The sequence below is a fragment of the Rhinatrema bivittatum genome, chromosome 2 (genome assembly GCF_901001135.1).
Source record: "Rhinatrema bivittatum chromosome 2, aRhiBiv1.1, whole genome shotgun sequence".
NCBI lineage: Eukaryota > Metazoa > Chordata > Amphibia > Gymnophiona > Rhinatrematidae > Rhinatrema > Rhinatrema bivittatum.
In genome coordinates, this window is record NC_042616.1 from 330,310,163 (window position 1) to 330,331,005 (window position 20,843).

General features: G+C 46.3%; 1 protein-coding gene, 1 long non-coding RNA gene and 1 other non-coding gene across 3 annotated transcripts in view; 1 reads left to right on the forward strand and 2 right to left on the reverse strand.

Annotated features, from left to right (window-relative positions):
- The window catches only part of BBS9 (Bardet-Biedl syndrome 9), a 1,052,120-nt gene that overhangs the window by 977,704 nt on the left and 53,573 nt on the right, over positions 1 to 20,843 (reverse strand). The window contains exon 5 of the mRNA XM_029589776.1: positions 15,995 to 16,108. Coding sequence (XP_029445636.1) covers positions 15,995 to 16,108 — 114 coding nt within the window. The remainder of the gene's footprint in view (positions 1 to 15,994; positions 16,109 to 20,843) is intronic.
- Positions 1 to 20,843, forward strand: part of LOC115084645 — an 89,336-nt gene that overhangs the window by 56,625 nt on the left and 11,868 nt on the right. The gene's annotated exons all lie outside the window — the stretch shown is intronic.
- TRNAM-CAU lies at positions 7 to 79 on the reverse strand. The gene has a single exon. It is a non-coding gene; the product is annotated as a tRNA-Met (tRNA).

The following is a 20,843-nucleotide window of genomic DNA, read 5'->3' on the forward strand; positions in this document are numbered from 1 at the left end:
TTAGATTGCCTTCTCTGAGGATTGAACTCAGGGCCTTCAGATTATGAGACTGACGCGCTGCCTGCTGCGCTAAGAAGGCTCAGTATACCCCTGGGAATACTGAGAATTCAACTAGCTGCATCCTGCAGAAGAGGGCTCTCTTGGTACTCTATCCTCAGCCAATGGGTCATGGTCCAGTGAGGCTGGCAGCTGGGGCCTGGACCACGAGGAACCTCAACATCTCAGGGAAAATTCCTCCCCCAAGGAGCCAGAAATCAATAACGGGTAGGCAGACACCAACCCTGATACCCTATGAGCATCATTGATGGGATGTGCATCGGCGTTGATGCAGCACCAGTGAGTTCACCTGAAGGGAGTCTAGCAGCAACTCAACCTTAGTCAATGCCATCCTTGGTGCCCTCCATGCCCCAGAATACAGTCCTTGCAGTGCCTTTTCTATGATATGCTGGATCTTTTTCTCCACTTCCTCCTTGAAAATCACTGATGCCAACACTGACTGGGAGCCATATGGAGTAGCCAATCCTCTCTAGAACCGAGAAAAGGATCAGTGGCTGACACCAGCACTGGTGGAGACTGTTGCAAGCCCTCAGCATTTGCTGAGAATGAGCAATCCTCACCACAGAGCCACTAAGGGGGGCTGCCTTGGCAGGCACCAGACTATCCCCATGCTCGACACTGTGCATCAATGGGGACCAATGCCAATGCTTCTTCGGCTTCTTTCAATGCTCAGAATGGGTCTTCCTCGATGCTGAAGTTGAAGAGGTGGAACCAGACTCCCTCTTTGAAAAGGAGGAGTTGGACAATGATCTGTCTCCGGTATCCCTTTTGGCTACTGGCCACAGACTGAGGGAACAAATGGTAAATCCCCCCCCTCCTCATATGCCAATATGTCTCCTATCATTGGTGCAGCTCCGGAGTGCTTTGATTTCAGTAATAATTTTAGGAACAATGTAGTAAGATCCAATCTGTTTTAACCAAATCACGGTGGTTTTAATCCTGTTTTGGTTATTTTTGGTTTTTTTTATTATTTTAATGCTTGTATTGTTTAATTTATTTTAGCCTGTTTTACATATTTTGTAATGGATGATGTATGTCATTGTTTTTGATTTTTTATTTTACTGGTTGCTGTTTTATTAATGTAGCTTTGTAATCCACCTGGAATGGTAGACAGGTGTAATATAAATAACTGAAATAAACAAATGCCTCCAATGTCAATGGATCTGTCTTCCAGTACCCAAACAGACATTCAAGATCCCAAAAGGACCTTCGTCCTTTTGGGGTCCAACCAGGACCTTTATTGTGCGATTACCCCCAAGAACATGACATATCCATCATGGGTATCCATGGTAGACATGGTTCTGTCATATCAAGGGCACAGCTGGAATCTGCTAGACATGGCACGAAAAAAAAAAAAAAAGGATACAAAATCAACTCAGTGGTGGTGGAGAGTCAAAAACTGGCAGGCACTGATGGCCCCACCACTCTAGGCTCTGGGAAACAAAAACTAACACAAACTTAAAAAACTGCAGAAAAACCCTACCTAGGGGACTACAAGGAATGATAAAATGGGATACCATGACGGAGAGCCAAAGCTGAAGAAAAGTAGAATATTAAAAAAAAATCTGATAAAATAAATAAATAAAAAGGCACCAAAAAATCATTAACTTTCAGAGAAAAAAAAAAAAAAGAAAGGCTCGAACCGTGACCTATAGGCTCCACAGAAAAAGACTAAAGGAACCCCATATGGATGCAGGGTATAGTAGCATGCCATGGAGAGTCAATGTTCTAGAAACTTTGACATAGTTTTTCCATGCCTGGCTCCATCAGATGATGTCATTCATGTGTGAGGCCTGCCATCCTGCTTGTCCTAGGAGAATTCATCTGGCTAACTTTACCTGAATAACTTGTCTGCTTGCCAATTTAATGGATATGGACCTCACTGGGCTCTGTAAACATAACAAAGACCTCACTTAAAAGACAATTAAACAAATTCCAGGAAGCAATGTACAAATGACTCAATGAATTTGCATAACTTGAAACACCACTTTGGAACTGACGCAGGAGATTTTACCTGTGGACACTCTCATAGTATTATTTACTCACATCATCATCCTGGCAGCTAAATTCAAACCAAAGCTCCTTTTTTTTATCCAAATAAGTTTGTCTATTGTTGTAACCATGCTTCCATTTTTTTAAATTTCTCCTTGCCCGATATCACTACTTGATTGATTTTGCTACATGAAAAGGAATCACATATATGCAGTGCCTGTCCAGCACAAGTCAGTATTCCTCCACTTTACTCACATTCACTTACACGCCAATTCTGTAACGTGTGCTTGGCCATGCGCACTGCTCTACACCCATTTGGCTGTGCGTTTTCGATGGGCATCTAAAACCCCTTATACTGTAAAGGGTTTAGCACCTCAAAAACGAGCAGCCAAACCCCCGGAAAACTAAAAGCGCTCATCACAGCCTCATCAACATGCATTTGCATATTAGTCAGTTACCCCTGATTCAAAAAATAAAATGTGCGGCCAATCTACATAAAAAAAGTGTACAGAAAAGCAGGAAATACTGCTTTTCTGTACAACCTCCGACTTGATATCCTGGTCAGGATAGGAAAACAGATGCTCAGTTTTACCGGCGTCCATTTTCCTAATCGATCGCTGTCAGCAAGTTTGGAAAACAGACACTCGTAAATTAAGCGTCGGTTTTCTTAACCCACTGACAGAGCCTCTCTCCTGGGACAAGGAGGAACTAGAGGCGCGTAATCGTCCCTAGCACCTCCTTTTAATGTGACCCCTCATTTACATATAGGATCATGCACCCAGGAGAGGTGGCTGGGCTAGCGTCAGGAGAGCAGGCGCTCAACATTCTCCCGCGATTGTTTCTGTATCAGCCTGACAGATGGAAGCAGCCCAGGGGAAGGAGCTTTCAGATACCACCTTGGGAATTAAAGGCAAATTAAAATGAAAAAAGAAAATCTTGATTTGGTTTGCTTCAACTGCTAACTTACAGGCCGATACAGTAAAGTTCACGGGAGAGTGGGCGAGCGCCCGCTCTCCCGGCGCGCGCACAGGCCAGTGTCCTGTACGCGCGATTCAGTAATCTAAAATATTTAAATTAGGGCCGGTGGTAAAAAGAGGCGCTAGGGACACTAGCGCATCCCTAGCTCCTCTTTGGACAGGAGCGGCGGCTGTCAGCGGGTTTGACAGCAGACGCTCAATTTTGCCGGCGTCTGTTCTCGAGCCCGCTGACAGCCACGGGTTCGGAAAACGGATGCCAGCATAATTGAGCATTCGCCTTCCAACCCACGGGCCGATTTTTAATTTATTTTTAATTTTTACTTTTGGGGCCTCCGACTTAATATCGCCATGATATTAAATCGGAGGGTGCACAGAAAAGCAGTTTTTACTGCTTTTCTATGCACTTTCCCGGTGCCGGCAGAAATTGGTAGGCGCTAATTTCTGAAAGTAAAATGTGCGGCTTGGCTGCACATTTTACTTTCTGTATCGCACGGGAATGACTAATAGGGCCATCAACATGCATTTGCATGTTGCGGGCACTATTAGTCTCGGGGGGGGTTGGACGCGTGTTTTCGACACGCTATTACCCCTTACTGAATAAGGGGTAACTCTAGCGTGTCGAAAACATGCGTCCAAATGCAGGTTAACAGGTGGAGCGCAATGTACTGTATCGGCCTGTTAATTGTTTACATCTCTGGCAGAAGTGTAGCTGTACATCTTTACACTAATATATTCCACCAAATGAGGGTTACTCTGTTTTTTTTTTAGCAAGTTTTTAATTTGTTGTGCAGCATTTTATAAATCATGGTGTTTATATGGCTCTTCAGAAATAGCATAAAGAATATCAGCTGTAGTAGAGTGACATCTAGTGACCATTTCACCTCAGTTAACAAATTGACTTTACAGATTCAATACACAGCTAGAAAATGATGAAAAATGTATTAAAATTAGATTCACAAGGATTATAAGACTAGAACGCTATTAAAAAGCATTTTAGTGTGTCAGTCTATCACATGCATTTTATGCTGCCTTTTTCAATACCATATGCCTTTTTTGCAACTTAATGCATGGATGAAATCTGAAAATATAATACAATGCCATATATATCTAAAATGATTATCAGAAAATGAACATAGAACTGAAGTCCAAAGTCACCTTTTACTGACAAAGCAAAGTTGCTTATGTACAACAGGTGTTCTCTGCAGACAGCAGTTCAACAATCACCAGGGATGCTATCCGATAGCACTGACCAGGGAACACATTTCCACAGTTTTCTAGGCAAAACTTGTTGGTCCCTTTCAATATGTGCAGCAGGTCCCAAACTCCCACCTCAGCTCTGTAATTAAACTAATAAGCTCAAATTCAGAAGGGGAAGATGGAGAGTTTTGTGACTGGTGAACAGCTGGCTTCAGAGAAATCCATATAAGCAAATTTGCTTTCATTAGAGACCAGCAGTTCAATGCAGTCACACATATAAGGGCACCTTAGCTGAAAGTCATCCCCAACAAATAGGGGGAAACTGTAACAAATCTACCAATAGGCAGCAAACTATTATTGGTAGGTTAGACCTCCCCTGTTTTTTTGTTTAAAAGAAGAACAACTCAAATTCCTAAGAAGTTCCATGCAGAAGTACTGCAGCCTATTTTCTGAGACCCAAGCTCATATGCATACATACCATAGATCCTACCCAAAAAATACCCCCATGATAATCCTCTTAGACCCTTAAGACGAGCAGTCTGAAGCTTTTTCAAGTGCTTTATTTACAATGCAGAAAATATCAGGGTGCTTACTCTCAGCTACACAATTTCAGGTTAAAACATTCATATTCACAGTCTTCTCACTAGAAACAGGCCAGCTATGTTAATGAGGCTGCCTTTCCCTTCTTACTCACAGGCCGATACAGAAAAACGTGCGGGAGAGCACCCACTCCTATGCAAATTAGGGCCCGCTGTAAAAGAAGGCACTAGGGACACTAGCGCGTCCCTAGCGCCTCCTTTTTGACAGGAGCGGCGGCTGTCAGCGGGTTTGACAGCAGACGCTCAATTTTTCCAGTGTCTGTTCTCAAACCCGCTGACAGCCACGGGTTCGAAAAATGGACGCCAGCATAATTGAGCATTCGTCTTCCAACCCACGGGCCGATTTTTTAATTTTTTTTTTTAATTTTTACTTTTGGGGCCTCCGACTTAATATCGCCATGATATTAAGTCGGAGGGTGCACAGAAAAGCAGTTTTTTCTGCTTTTCTGTACACTTCAGCCGAAATTAACGTCAGCCTTTGGGCAGGTGTTGATTTCTGAAAGTAAAATGTGCGGCTTGGCGCAGGAATAACTAATGGGGCCATCAACATACATTTGCATGTTGCAGGCGCTATTAGTTTTGGGGGGGTTGGACGCGCGTCAAAAACGCACATCCAAACTTGTACTGTATCGGCCTGTCAGTTAGGACAGAAATATTATAGGAGCTGACTTCTGGATTCCCTGGGGCCTGTCTTCCTTCCCCTAGGGATGTACTCTTAACCCTGCTCTCAGGGCCCCACCCTTAAAGATACTTTTTAAGGTGGACCAGGCCAGATGCCTGGTCCAACGCTGGATAAGGAGGGTTTTCAGGGACAAACCAGGCCAGATGCCTGGTCCAACGCTGGATAAGGAGGGTTTTCAGGGACAATCCTTCATAGGCCCCCTGACATCCTGAAAAATGTGATGTGGATAGGACACCATAACTTAAAAATGAATAAGGGGGTGATACATGGACACATATGGTGACCTCATAAGTCTATTTTTCTTTTCTTCAGAAAGCGAGCTAAAAATGGACCCTAGTGGTGGCAGCTAGGCTCTATCTCCCGAAAATACTCTAAAGAATAGACTGCCCAAATCTGCTATCATATTAGGAGTCAGTATCTAAACAGTAATGGGACACAAATCTGTGGTCTTAACACTTGCAGCTTTGCAAATCTTTTCAATAGAGATTGACCATAGATGGGCCACTGAAAGCAGCTATGGTGAAATGAACCTTGGCATGCAACTTTAAGGTCAAATATGCTTGGGAATCAGCAAAAGAAATCTGTCATCCAGTTAGATAAGATTCTGTTTGTCACAATAATCTCAAGCTTGAAGGAGAAAAAGTAAACAAATACTTGGATGGACTTCCTAAGAGCTTTCTGTTCCAGATAGAAGGCAACATTTCTCTTGCAACTGAAAGCATAAAGTACTCATTACCTTTATTGGCATGAGACTTTGAGAAAAATGTCAGGACAATTAACTGATTAAGGTTAAAATCTATAGAGCCACAAACAAAAACATTAAATGCGAGTGTAGCATCACCCTGTTACAAAATTTAGTGTAAGATAAATAAATTACTAGGGCCTGACTCTGAAAGCTGCAGTTACTGCCACCTTTCAGGATAAGTACTTTATCCAAAAGCTCAGAGGCTCAAAAGGGACTTTCATCAGATATGTTAAAATCACATTCAAGTCCCATGACACTGTGGGAGGCCTGATAGGAGTTTGAAGCAATCTCCACATGAACTCACAACTAAGGCTTGTACAGAAATCAGTGTTTCTTCTTCAAAATCATAGCATATGCCAACTGCATTGTGGTGCATACTGACAGGTTTGGTTTTGTCCAGTTTCTGAGAACTGTAGGAAGTATTCACATAGTTTTTTTTGGGGGGGTGACAGTTAAAGGAATTTAGGGCATTACACTCACACTAGACAGTAAACCTTCTCCATTTGAAGTGCCTAAAAGGCAGAATATAAATCTAAAAGAAAACAAAGAAAGAAATTTGCAATTATTTGGTCTTCTAATCTAGTGAATCCTTTCCTAGAAGGCAGACGTACTTGAGACAACTTGAAGAACATATTACATTGGAAAAAATTCCAACTTGATTCATTTCCTGATGAATCCTGAAAAATACCCAGTGTCTCGGCCGATGAGAAACAACCCAATAACATGATACTGCCAGCATCATACTTCACGATAGGGATGGATTTATCTGGGTGATCTTCTGTATTGGGTTTATGCCAAACAAAACGCTTTGTATTCAGGCCAAAAAAAAGTTCTATTTTATTTTTATCAGACCATAAAAATTTGCCACACAGCTACAGTGCCCCCTGAATGTTCCTTTGTGTGCTTCAAATTGGGATTCAAGGTAGGCTTTCTTGAGTAGCAGCTTCCTTCTTGCCACCCTACCTTATGGAACAAATTTGTGGAATACTTAGAATACTGTTACATGCACAATTTGACCACTCTTGGCCATGAAAGCCTGTAGCTGTTTCAAAGTTGCCTTCCTGATCAGACTCCATCTTGTTCGGACATCCAATTTGGAGGGTTAGCCTGATCTAGGCAGGATCATATGACAGACCTTCTACTTTTTTTTTTTAACTTTATTTTTATCAAATTTTTAAAGTCCACGAAATGGGATAATCCACAGGTTCCAAACCAGAACTCAGAAAAAGTAAAACATCAAGAAAACTCACAAAAAAAAAAGAGCTAGATATCCCATCTAAATAGCGAGAACAAAGACAAACAAACATCTAGTCTCCCTGTGGCAGTTTCCTCGAATCAAGAAAAAATGCACAGTTGCTCAGGTTCAAAGAAAATATACTTGAAATTTTCAAAGTACAATAAACATTTACAAGGAAATCTGATCAAACATACAGCCCCCGGGCTACAGCCTCAGAATGCATTGCAAGAAACTTCTTGCTAGAAATCTGAGTTACCCTGATAGGTCAGAAAAAATCCAAATCTTTTGTCTTAAGTAAAGAGCAGATCTGTGCCTACTTTAAAAGAGTTACACTGGTTACCCATAAAATATAAAATTGATTATAAAGTTCTTTGCCTAATACATAAATCCATCAACAATGTTAACACAGAGTGGTTAAATGCTTCCTTACGAATTCATACCCACAGAGAAAACTGCATTCAGGGCCAGATTTTAGTAGGTACGCGCGGGCATAGATTTGTGCGCGCAACCCAGCGCACACAAATCTACGCCTGATTTTATAACATGCACACGCAACCACGCACATATTATAAAATCCGGGGTCGGCGCACGCAAGGGGGTGCACACTTGTGCACCTTGCATGCACCGAGCCCTAGGGGAGACCCGATGTCTTTCCCTGTTCCCTCCACCCCCCCCCCCCCACCCACCTTCCCCAGCCCTATCTAAACCCCCCCTCACCTTTGTTAAATAAATTGCGCCTGCCGGCCGCTGTGCCAGAGGCCTTGGTCCCTCCCTGCCTACTCCCTGTCCCTTTTTCAAGTCCCGAGCGTAACCCTTTTAAAATCCGCCCCTCAGCGAATAAGGGTCTATTAACAATTCCATCAATAAAATCAGCCCATTTGCCTAAAGTGAGAGAGTGAGAGTGAGAAAGAGTGTAGTGTCTCTAGGTGGGCCAGGCCTACTCTCTTCCTAGTGAATTGAGACTACAACCTAATTATCAGATTTTTAAGACTTAAAGACGTGGTTCTTTATAAAGGCCTTTGGAGAAGATATTAAGTAAATGTTTTAAATTTTAATCTAAGGCTGTGTTATTAACATATGGAAAGGACAATATTTTTTACTGACATTTCTTTTAATTTTATTGTATGTTTTGTTTCTAATATTAGATTTTATTGTATATTGTATATGATTTTACTTATTATTGATTTCATTTGTTTTATTATTTTATATTGTATGGTTTTCAGGTGTATTTTATTGAAATTGTGAACCGGTATGATTGATCACAGAATATCGGTATACGAAATAATATAAATAAAAAATAAAGTAAAATTTCAAAACAGTTTCAGGGCCTCGAGAAAAGGCAAATATCACTACTAATGTCCCTCTTGCAGATATTACCATCTCAGCAGATCTCTCTAGGTAGTCAAATTTAAAATGTCTGTATGGTCAGTTGATTGGGGAATTTGATTTGATCTGTTGTCTCCATTGGAAGGAAGAAAAAAGGCTTTCACAATAGGAGTAATAGTTCCAGCTGGAAAAGACCTTCCAACTCCATGGCGCCCATGGTTGGATCTTTGCTTTGAAATGCACTACTCTGCTGAGAGAATCAACAGGAACTTCTCAATGTATCATGTCAAGTGAATTGGTATAATTAACACAGCTAGGGCCAATTCACTTGGGGTGTACCTTTGTAGGTGAATGATTACACCAGAGCTTTAAGTATTTAGGACTGCTACAGAAGTGAGGCTGGACACTTATCCAACCGTTCCAGGTATTTATTTCTATTGCATTTTCTAAGGAATTCTGGAACATATTTTTCACTTGGCAGTTGAAGGAGATACGATGTATGGCTACATGGAACAAACAATGGTTTAATGCATTTTACTTTCAGGCTTTAAGACAACAAAAGGTGAACATTTTAGAAGGAGATGTCGAATTTCTATTGCCATTGTAAATGGCTTTCAGAGCCAGCCCATTTGCAACCAAACAGTTCTATATTTTCGCAGCTTTTGCACAAAGGAGGAAGGATCTTGTTCCTACCTTCTAACTCAGGTTGAACATGACTAACCAATTGTCCATTTGGACCAAGCCAATTCGTTTGGCCACCTGAATTCAAAAAGCTTTCGATCATAAGAAATTGTCTTTAGCTCCAGGATTCAGTATAATCTGTGGACCAGGAACCCCAAGTATGAAGACCATTTAGATGAGCTTTCCAGCTCAGGTTGGATGCATCTGTGGTCAATACAATAGAGGATAGATGAATTTGGAAAGATGGGAGAGATACCAAGGCAGAGAGTCTGAGCTTCTCTGACACCAAACGTTCCTAGTATCCTTGAATGGCTTGTTCCACTGAAACTTTAGGGCCGACTGAGCATGTCTCATGGGAAGATAGACTGTTGAGAACATAAGGTCCAACATCCTTAATGTAATCCAGGCTGATGTTTGCTGACTCTGCCTAACTTCCTCTACTGTAAACACTAGGTCTGAGATTCTGATGACCAGGAGAAAAGCAATGGGTTGAGCCATGCCTAGCAAAGCACTTATGAATTCCAATTGAGATGTTAGACTCCGTTTGGACTTCAGATAATTGGTGCTGAACTCTAGTAACCAATGTTTACTCTAAGCTGTGTGTGCACACGGACCACAGCATTGTTCCAGATGTCACACACACTGCACACCAAGCCGTGCCAGCAGATATAGCTGTGTGGCATAGCTTCAGCTCCCTGAATGTTAACAAAATGTCTTGTTTTCATGGCATTTTTATACAAATTAGAGGTGCATGTGTTTCCTTAGTGGGATGATTGGCAGATGACTCAGGCAGAGGCAAATAAATTCATCTGCAGACCAACTAGGTACTGGCATTACTAGCTTTATTCCTTTTAAATTTTTGTCAGGATGTGTCTTCTCCCCTCAAAGTTTACAGCAAACACATGCATCTTTTGGTCTCTGCAGAAACAACAAACTAAGGTATACGGATGTTCTTTTAGTCATGAAAATCATTTATTGGAGAAATTACTTACCTGATAATTTCGTTTTCCTTAGTGTAGACAGATGGACTCAGGACCAATGGGTATAGTGTACTCCTGATAGCAGTTGGAGACGGATCAGAATTCAATCTAACATCAGCCCTAGTACATATACCCCTGCAGGAAGTGCAGCTCTTCAGTATTCTCCTCGAAAAGCATTGTGGATATATGCATGACTAAATAATTTGAATAACTTGAATAACTTTATAACTTGGTTAACTTAATTAATTTGAACCGGTTGAATTGGCTATAGTTGGAGACCGCCAGTGCCATTAACCGAGAAACGTCGACACCCGGTAGGATGGGTATCCTGGATGAAGGAAAGCATGGCTTACCGGTGAATCACTCGCTCCCGGGGATGTTCCCCAAGAACTCCATGAGTAACGGCAGCCATGGGTGGGATGTTGAGTCCATCTGTCAGTAAGTAATGTCTCCATTTCCTAGCGTATAGCAGATTGACTCAGGACAATGGGATTTTTATTTATTTTATTTATTTTTATTTATTTATTTTTATATACCGGTGTTCGATTTTACATATCACATCGGTTTACATTCAAACAAAAATGCAGGAAATCAAGCGTTTCCTTTGTATAAAAGCTACTCCCGAACCGGGTGGGAGGCTGCCCGTGACCCACTTAGTACTGCCCTTGCAGGCGGTAAATCCAGGCGCTAAATCCTGGAGAAGGTGTGGATCGAGGACCATGTTGCCACCCTCCACATCTTGGCGGGTGACAGCATCTTGGCTTCCGCCCAGGACTCTGCCTGGGCTCTAGTAGAATGGGCCTTAACTTGTAAAGGTGGTGGCTTGCCTGCTTCTACGTAGGCCGCCTTGATGACTTCTTTGATCCAGCGGGCTATGGTTGCTTGCGAGGCCGCTTCCCCTTGCTTCTTCCCACTGTGAAGGACGAATAGATGGTCCGTCTTTCATACGGATTCTGACCTTTCCAGATATCGGACTAGGAGTCAGTGAATGAACCTTAGGCAGGCTAGTCTGACTGCCCGGGCTTCCAGGTGATTGATGTTGTATCCTGACTCTTCGTTCCATTGCCCTTGGGCGGTTAGCTCCTGGAAGTGTGCTCCCCATCCTCGTCGGCTGGCATCCGTGATGAGTAGGATCCAGGTTGGTGAGGATAGTCTCGTTCCCTGGCTCAGATGGGCTTCTTGTAGCCACCATCATAGTTGGGCCCGAACTCTGTCCAGGAGCTGAAGACGTACAGTGTAGTTCTGAGACAGTGGATTCCATCATGATAGTAGTGAGCGTTGTAGGGGTCTCATGTGAGCTCGTGTCCATGGCACTACTTCCAGTGTTGATGCCATGAGGACGAGGACTTGTAGGTAATCCCATGCTGTGGGGCGAAGTTCGCTCAGCAGGGTTCGTAACTGGGTCATTTTTTATCTCCTTGTCAGTGTCAGCATGACCTTGTCTTGTTTGGTGTCGAACCGGACTCCCAAGTATTCTAGGGACTGGGAGGGTTGCAGGCAGCTCTTGTTTGTGTTGACCACCCACCCGAGGATCTCAGAGTTTTGACTCTGTTGGTTGCCTGGTGGCTTTCCTCTGGGGATTTCGCCCTGATCAGCCAATCGTCTAGATAATGGTGCATGCGGATTCCTTCCTTCCTCAGTGTTGCTGCCACCACCACTAGGATCTTGGTGAGCGTCTGGTGTGCAGTGGCTAACCCAATAAGTTAGTGCCCGGAACTGGTAGTGATGGCCCAGGATCGAGAGGCGTAGAAAACGCTGATGCTCTTGATGGATCAGAATGTGTAGGTAGGCTTCAGACAGATCCAGGGATGTAAGGAACTCTCCCGGTTGTATCGCCCTTATTACCGAGTGAAGGGTTTCCCTGCACAAGTGAGGAATCTTCAGGTGTCGGTTGACCGCCTTGAGGTCCAGGATGGGTCTGAACGTTCCTTCTTTCTTGAGGACAAAAAAATAGATGGAATAATGTCCAGTATTTATTTGTTGTGGAGGCATCGGTGTTATAGCCTCTAAGGCTAGCAGTCTGGTCAGTGTAGCTTCCACTGGCATCTCTTGGAAGGGTCGTGGCAGGGAGATTCCACAAACTTGTCCGGAGGGAAGTAGTGGAAATCCAGGTAATATCCCTCTCGAATGACGGATAGGACCCACTTGTCCGAAGTTATCTCGACCCATCTTTGGTAGAAAACTGCAAGTCTGCCCCCTATGGCTTCTTCCTTTGGACGGGTCAGCTGATTTTCATTATGGGGGTGCGGCTGTGGCCTGAGCCCAAGCTGGCTCCCATTTTGTTATGCTTGTTCCGAAAGGACTGGCTCCGGACTGCGGGGCTGGCTGCTTGATATGTGCTTCTATATGGGTTGAAGCGCTGTGATCCTCTGCCCCTGGAGGTTCGGGGGAAGGATCGCTGGTTTCTCTTATTCCTGTCCTCCAGTAGCCGCAGTAGTGGGGACTCGGCCCATTTGTTGGCTAGTTTCTCTAGTTCGCTTCCGAATAGGCGTGTTCCCTTGAAAGGCATCCTTGTGAGTCTAGTTTTGGAGGATGCGTCGGCCGACTAGTTTTGGAGCCAGATTTGTCTTCTGGCTGCCACGGCGGATGACACTCCTCTAGCTGCGGTGCGTACCAGATCAGAAGCGGTGTCCGCGAGGAATAATACTGCTGGTTCCAGGGCCTCCCCAGGAGTGTTGTTCCTGGTCTGTGCTAAGCAGGCGCATGTCACCACGGCACAGCAGGCCACGATCTGTAAAGACATAGCAGAGACGTCAAAGGACTGTTTGAGGATAGATTCCAGACATCTGTCTTGAGCATCCTTGAGTGCTGCTCCTCCCTCCACCAGGATAGTAGTGCGCTTCGAGGCCGTACAGACCATGGCATCCACTTTCGGACATTCCAGGAGATCTTTGGCGGCTGGGTCCAGAGGATACATGGCTGCCAGAGCCCGGCCCCCTTTGAACGTAGTTACTGGGGCATCCCATTCCAGGTCAATTAGTTGCTGGACGGCTTGTAATAGTGGGAAATGGTGGGAGGTCTGATGGAGACCCTCTAGTAGTGGGTTTGTCTTAGGTTCCCCCGAGGCACTTGTGCCCGGGATAGCAAGCTCTTTTAAGCTGTGTGTGACCAGATCTGGAAGTTCTTCCTTGGTGAAGAAGCGTCTCATGGTTCGGTGGGGCTGTGTCCCCAGAGGGAATTCCCCTCCCTCCAGGGGTTCTGAATCCTCATCCTAGTTGTCAGTGTCCCCGAAGGTGGAGCTTCTGGGTGGTGGGATCACTTCCCTGGACATAGAGGGACCCTGGATGTTGAGGTCCTCTGGTGGAGCCTGTGGCCATATTATAGGGGGCCCCAGTTGCATGTGGACGAAAGTATGCAGACCTTTGAAGAATTCCACCCAGGAGATAGATGCTGGGTCTAGACTAAGGGGTGCCATGTCCCTGGGGAGCCCAGTTTGAGGGGGGGATCCCACTGTGCAGTGCTAGGTCTGGCATACTGCTCGAGAAGCTGGAACCCGGTACCGGTTGTGGAGGGCCCTGAGTTGGATCCCCTAGGCCCTCTTCGCACTGTATACACAGCTCTAATATGGCATGCTGGGCAAAGGCCCTGAGCTTTGAGTTTCTTTTCCAGTGATGCCATGGTTTGTGCGCGTAAGATACAGTTGTGCGTTCCGGTGCAACGAAGTTGTGTGCTTAGGTTTGGAGCGCGCTAAGTGAAATGTGCGCGCTGTTATGCGCACAGATCGAAGTTATGCGCCCGGTACAGTAAGCGTGTGGCTATGCGTGTCGCTTGTGCGCCCAGTACTTGGGCACGCGACGTTGTGCGCACAAGGTATTTGTGCGAACAGCTCGCCTCTGTGCGCACAGATCGCAGCGGCAGACAGGGCGGCGAACAGAACAAAATGGTGACGGCGATCACGCGGACAATATGGCGACCACCACGGAGGGTCTCCACGTGGGAGGACACTCTGATCTGACCGGGGTCTAGCCCCGCTAGGGCAGATCAACCCGGTGGCACTGGTGCCGGCTGGCGACCTGTGCGATTCCTCGAGCTTCGGAGACCGGAGACTTTTAAATAGGTTTCTACCTTACCTTGTGTCTGCGCTTCCTGGGCGGTCTCCGGCTGCGGGGGGAGAGGGAAAATACCTTCACCGCCGCGCTCGAAGTTGCACCCGCTGCCTCTCAGCCTCACCCAATGTTGGGGGCTAGGTCCTCGCTGAGGGTCGGCCGCCGGTCCGAGGCTTACCTCAGAGGGATCGCGGAAATCACTTTGGGAATTCTCAACTGGGGGAGGGACCCAATGGGTGTCACCGCAGGAGAGCGGAGCTCGTCTGTAGAGGTAAGATTTCTTCTTATTTTGGTTTTCTTTGGTAAAATTACTCTAACGCTGTGCGAGCGTGCATAGAGTACCTAACTGCTATGGAGACGGAAAATACTGAAGAGCTGCACTTCCTGCAGGGATGTATGTACTAGGGCTGACGTCAGATTGAAATCTGATCCATCTCCAACTGCTATCAGGAGTACACTATACCCATTGGTCCTGAGTCCATCTGCTACACGCTAGGAAATACATGGTTTTGTTTATTGTAAAATCCTGTTTTAATTGTTAATTGTATAATGTTGAAAATATGTTTAGGAATGTTTCTGTATGTTCTCCACTTCAAAGTGCGGAGAGGCAGGATATAAATTTTCTTTAACAGGTGCTGCCACACGAATATAAGAGCTAATAATCTTGCCCAGAGGGCCCTTTGGGTTTTTCTTAGAAAGTTCTGGAAAAGTGTTCCATGGTCAGTGCCCTTGGATGAAGTCGCCTATGTATGAGACTATAGTGAAATGCTTGTCTTCACAGAAGTAGTATTTTCCTCCAATTACCATTTTGACATCATAAGATTTTATAATTTCTGGGTAATGGCTAGAGCATAATTTTGTTAATATTATTAGCATTCGTGGCAACTCAAGCAGTATCGGCTTGGGGACAGCTAGAGGAAAAACAGAGACAGACCCTGGCTGTTCCTTAAGTGCAGTTTATTTACAATGAAAACACACTAAAATTCAGTGGACAGCAAAACAAAACAACTTAGGAAGCTCACCTTCAAGCAAATTCCCAACTTAAAGCTAGCAGGTTTTAACATTAGTCTGAACCTTAAAAGTAGAAGGGCTTCTCATACTGTGGGACTCTCTCTCTTCTCTGGGGCCAGTCTAACTCTTCTAGGCCCTGAGGTTTTATACTCTGGTGAAAGGCATCTCCCTCCACCCAGAATTCCCTGCAGGTCTCAACTTTAAGGAGAAGGGGGGGTAAGACAGCTGTGCCCGATTATTTAATGTAGTCTGAAGGCGTTTTCTGTACACTCCTTCACAGCATTATATTATTCAACATTTTTGTTTTATTAGATATTTGGTCTGCTTGCCAACTTTCAAGTAAAATGACTAATTAGTAGAAAAGAAATACATCAGTGAACGAAAATAAATAGAATGAAGTTAAAAATTTGCTTTCCACAGTAGCCTTTGGTTTCATCAGTAGAAAGCACAGAAGTGCCAATTACCTTTCACGCCACCAAATGGTCCATGGGTCATATTGCATGCTGTCCGTTGGAGGTTGTGTTCATACATAAGTTTAATCTGATACTGGTTCCCATGTTCCACATTACCCAACATTCCTAGAGATAGCAAGGCAAACAAGCATGAAAACCTCTGCACTGATCTGTATTACCAGCAGCGCATCACTTACAATTGCAAAAACTGGGCAGTGTAGCCAAGCACACTTCAGACACTGTACCATGTGCATTTAGAACTATGACAATTCAAATTGTTATTCTTAAGCTTCTAGGTTCCACCTAGCCAGAAATGCCTGACCAGCAGCTCATCTCATGGTCACAAAGAGAACTACACACAAACTTTGCTCTGGATGGCATGCTGGAAAAAAAAGTTCTTTTTCTAGTCCTAATTAAAAAGATATCAGCATGTATGATATCCCAGTCAGATTTGAGGGAAAAACTGCTGATCTAGGGCCTTGAGCCGATTGCTAGGAAGGATTTTTTTCCCACACTAATAAAGCATTGGCTACAGATGCACCATGTGAGATTTTAGGAATTCTTTAGCAACAGGTAATCCAAAAAATGCTTCATGCGCAGGTCATTGCTGTCTGAACTAGTATCAGAGAAATGAGCAAATGCATTTACATGAAATTCAATATTTGAGAGTTATACAGAACTAAGAATCAAAAATGATAATTTGAAAATACAATTTTGGAATCTTAGTACCCAATTCACTAAGGGGCAGATTTTCAAAGGCTACGCGTGTAACCTGAGAAAATCTGCCCCTGCGTGCGCCGAACCTATTTTGCATAGGTTCGGCGGCGCACACAAGCCCCAGGACGCGCGTATGTCCTGGGGCTTTCAAAAGTGGGCGGTCCGGGGGTGTGACGGCGGTCCGGGGGAGTGACCCGAGGCCTCCTCCATTCCGGCCTTGCCAGAGGTTCGCGAGCTGGCAGCTGACTGGCAGCCATAAGAAATGAAATAAGGTGAGGGGGGGGATCGGGGAAAGCCATTGGGGCTCCCCTCGGGCTTGGCGTGTGCGCAAGGTACATGTGTGCACCCCCTTGTGCGCGCCGAGCCCGGAATTTATAACATATAAAATTGGGCGTAGATTTATTTGCGCCGGGTTGCACGAACAAATCTACGCCCGCGCATAAGTTTTAAAATAGGAAAATTAGTTTCTTACCTGATAATTTTTGTTCCTGTAGTACCAAGGATCAGTCCAGGACACCTGGGTTGTGACTCCGCACCAGTAGATGGAGACAGATTAAAACTTGTGGGCGGAGCCATATATAAGCCCCTGTGCCAGTCACAGCCCCTCAGTCATACGTAATGTCAAAGTAGAAAAATCCAAAAGCCAACATAGCTAACCATAGAAACTTACTAAGTAAAATAACTCCAACACCCCTACAGGAAAAACAGACTCCCCAACCGGGAGAGCGAACAAAACAAGGGGTCAGCGTATTAAAAAACAACAATGAGCGGACTCTCCATTACTATAGCGCCACACTGCGGGCGGGATCCTGGACTGATCCTTGGTACTACAGGAACGAAAATTATCAGGTAAGAAACTAATTTTCCTTTCCCTGTACGTACCAGGATCAGTCCAGGACACCTGGGATGTACCAGAGCTAAGTTATCGAGGGTGGGAAGCAGAGAGTCCCGCTCAGAGTACCCTCTCTCCAAATCCCCCAGCATCAGTAGCTTGAACATCCAATCGGTAATGTTTAATGAAGGTATGTAACGATTTCCAGGTAGCCGCCCTGCAAATCTCTTGAGGCGACACCTGAGAAGATTCCGCCCAAGACGCAGCATGAGATCTCGTCGAATGAGCTCGAAGACCCACTGGCGGTGTTTTACTGCACAGAATGTACGCGGAACCAATGGCCTCCTTGAGCCAACGGGCGATCGTTGTGCGGGACGCCGCAGAACCTTTCTTCGGACCCGACGTCAACACAAACAGATGATCCGTTAATCGAAAAGAATTTGTGACCTCTAGATAGCGAAGAAGAGACCTCCGCACATCTAGTTTTCTCAAATCCCTCAACTTCGGGTCGGAAGATTCCCCAACCGCGAAAGCGGGAAGTTCAACCGATTGATTCAAATGAAAAGGTGATACGACCTTAGGCAAGAAAGAGGGAACGGTCCGCAAGGAAACCCCTGAATCGGAAAAGCGCAAGAAGGGCTCTCTGCAGGACAGAGCTTGCAACTCAGAAACCCGGCGAGCCGAAGCAATGGCTACCAGGAATACAGTCTTTAACGTGAGATCTTTGATCGTAGAACGCTTCAGAGGCTCAAAAGGAGCTGAGCATAAGGACGAGAGCACCCAGTTGAGGTTCCAAGAAGGACAAGGGAGCCGCAAAGGAGGACGGAGGTGTTTCGCCCCCCGAAGGAAACGGGAGATATCCGGGTGGAGAGCCAGGGAGACTCCCCGAATCTTACCACGCAAACAACCAAGCGCCGCGACTTGGACCCGTAGGGAACTGCACGCTAAGCCTTTGGCCAGCCCAGCCTGGAGAAAAGCCAAAGTATCGGGAATAGCAGCGGAAGTGGGATTAAGACCCCGCTCTACGCACCATTCCTCAAAGACTACCCAGACTCGAACATAAGCCAGAGACGTAGACTGTTTCCTGGATCTCAGCAACGTGGCAACTACCGCGTCCGAGTAACCTTTTTGCTTCAACCGATACCTCTCAAAAGCCATGCCGCGAGACAGAAGTGATCCGCATCCTCCAAACAGACGGGATCCTGACGAAGGAGCCCCGGAAACCCCTGTAGACGAAGGGGTGCCGCCACCGACAACTGGACCAGGTCCGCAAACCACGGACGGCACGGCCACTCCGGCGCCACCATGATCACGTCGGACGGGTGCAATTCTATGCGCCGCAGTATCTTGCCGATCATGGGCCACGGTGGGAACACATACAGTAGCACCTCCGCCGGCCAGGGAAGTGCTAACGCGTCGACCCCTTCTGCTCCTCTTTCTCGGCGTCGACTGAAAAATCTCGGAGCCTTTGAGTTGTTCCACGTGGCCATCAGGTCCATGTGGGGCATTCCCCAAGTCCTGCAAATGAGAAGAAACGCTTCTTCCGCTAGCTCCCACTCTCCGGGATCCAGGTGGTGTCGGCTGAGGAAATCCGCCTGGACATTGTCGGCTCCTGCTATGTGAGACGCAGCGAGATCGCTGAGATGCCGCTCTGCCCAGGCCATCAAGGAACGCGCTTCCTCCGCTACTTGAGGGCTTTTCGTCCCGCCCTGGCGATTGATGTAAGCCACGGTGGTAGCGTTGTCCGACAATACTCGGATCGCCTTTCCTCGTAGAAGGGGTAGAAAAGCTTGCAATGCCAGACGGACCGCCCTGAACTCTAGGCAGTTGATAGACCACCGAGTCTGATCTTCTGACCACAGACCCTGAACCGATTTCCCTTGGCAAACTGCACCCCAACCGGAAAGACTGGCATCCGTGGTCACCACTGTCCAGTTGGGAAGAAGAAGAGATACTCCGCAGGAGAGATTTTGGAATCCAGCCACCAGCCCAGGCTGGAGCGCACCTGACTCTCGAGAGGCAGTGGAAGATAATATTCCTCTGAAATCGGTTTCCAGCGGGACAACAATGAAGACTGCAGTGGCCGCAGGTGAGCGAACGCCCAAGGGACTAACGCCAGCGTGGAGGCCATAGATCCGAGAACTGTCAGGTAATCGCAGACTCGCGGACGGTGCTGAGACAAAAGACGTCGCACCTGAGACTGTAGTTTGCATATCCGATCCTGAGAGAGAATCACTCTGCCCCGTTTTGTGTCGAAAACGGCTCCAAGGTACTCCAAGGACTGAGTGGGTTCCAGATGACTCTTGTTGTAGTTGACCACCCAGCCCAGGGACTGCAAGAATTGTAGCACCCTGGCTACCGCTTGCCGACACAGGCTCTCTGACTTCGCCCGAATCAGCCAATCGTCGAGGTAAGGGTGAACCAGGAGGCCTTCCCGACGTAAGTGCGCCACCACTACCACCATCACTTTCGTGAATGTCCGAGGTGCTGTCGCCAGGCCGAACGGAAGAGCCCGGAACTGGAAGTGTCTTCCCAGAATGCAAAACCGCAGGAACCGCTGGAACGCTGGTTGGATGCCCACATGAAGGTATGCTTCTGTGAGATCTAGTGACGCAAGGAATTCGCCTGGCCGCACTGACGCGATCACCGAACGAATGGTTTCCATCTTGAAGTGAGGGACCCGAAGGCATCTGTTGACTCCTTTCAGATCCAGTATGGGTCGGAAAGTGCCGTCCTTCTTGGGAACTATGAATGTAAATGGAGTACCGGCCTTTGCCGTACTAATCGGCCGGAGCTGGAGAGATGGCCCCCAAGCTTTCTAGTCTTCGGATGGTGTCTAGCACCGCCGCCTTCTTCCTGGGATCCTTGCAAGGCGAGACCAGGAACTTGTCCGCTGGGATGCGAGCAAAATCTAACTCGTAGCCGTGTCTTATCACGTCGAGGACCCACTGATCCGACGTCATGCTGGCCCATTCCTCGAGAAATAAGGATAGACGCACCCCCACGTTTGGAACAGCGTGCTGAGGGCGCGACGAGGGATGGGCCGGCCGAACTTCATTGCGAAGGCTTGGAACCCGCACCCGACGGGGCTCCTCCTTGCCTGCCAAAGCGTTTGCCCCGAAAGGACTGCTGCCAGTGAGTGTTTCGAGAAGAGGCCGGCCTATACAAGGGTCCGGTGGATCTTTGCGGCCTGGACTTCCGGGAACCCCGGAAACGGGCTCTGCCGGAAAACGAAGAGCGCGACCGGGTCCTATCCTCTGGCAGCCTAAACGCTCGGTTCTCACCCAGGGAAACCATCAAGTCATCTAACTC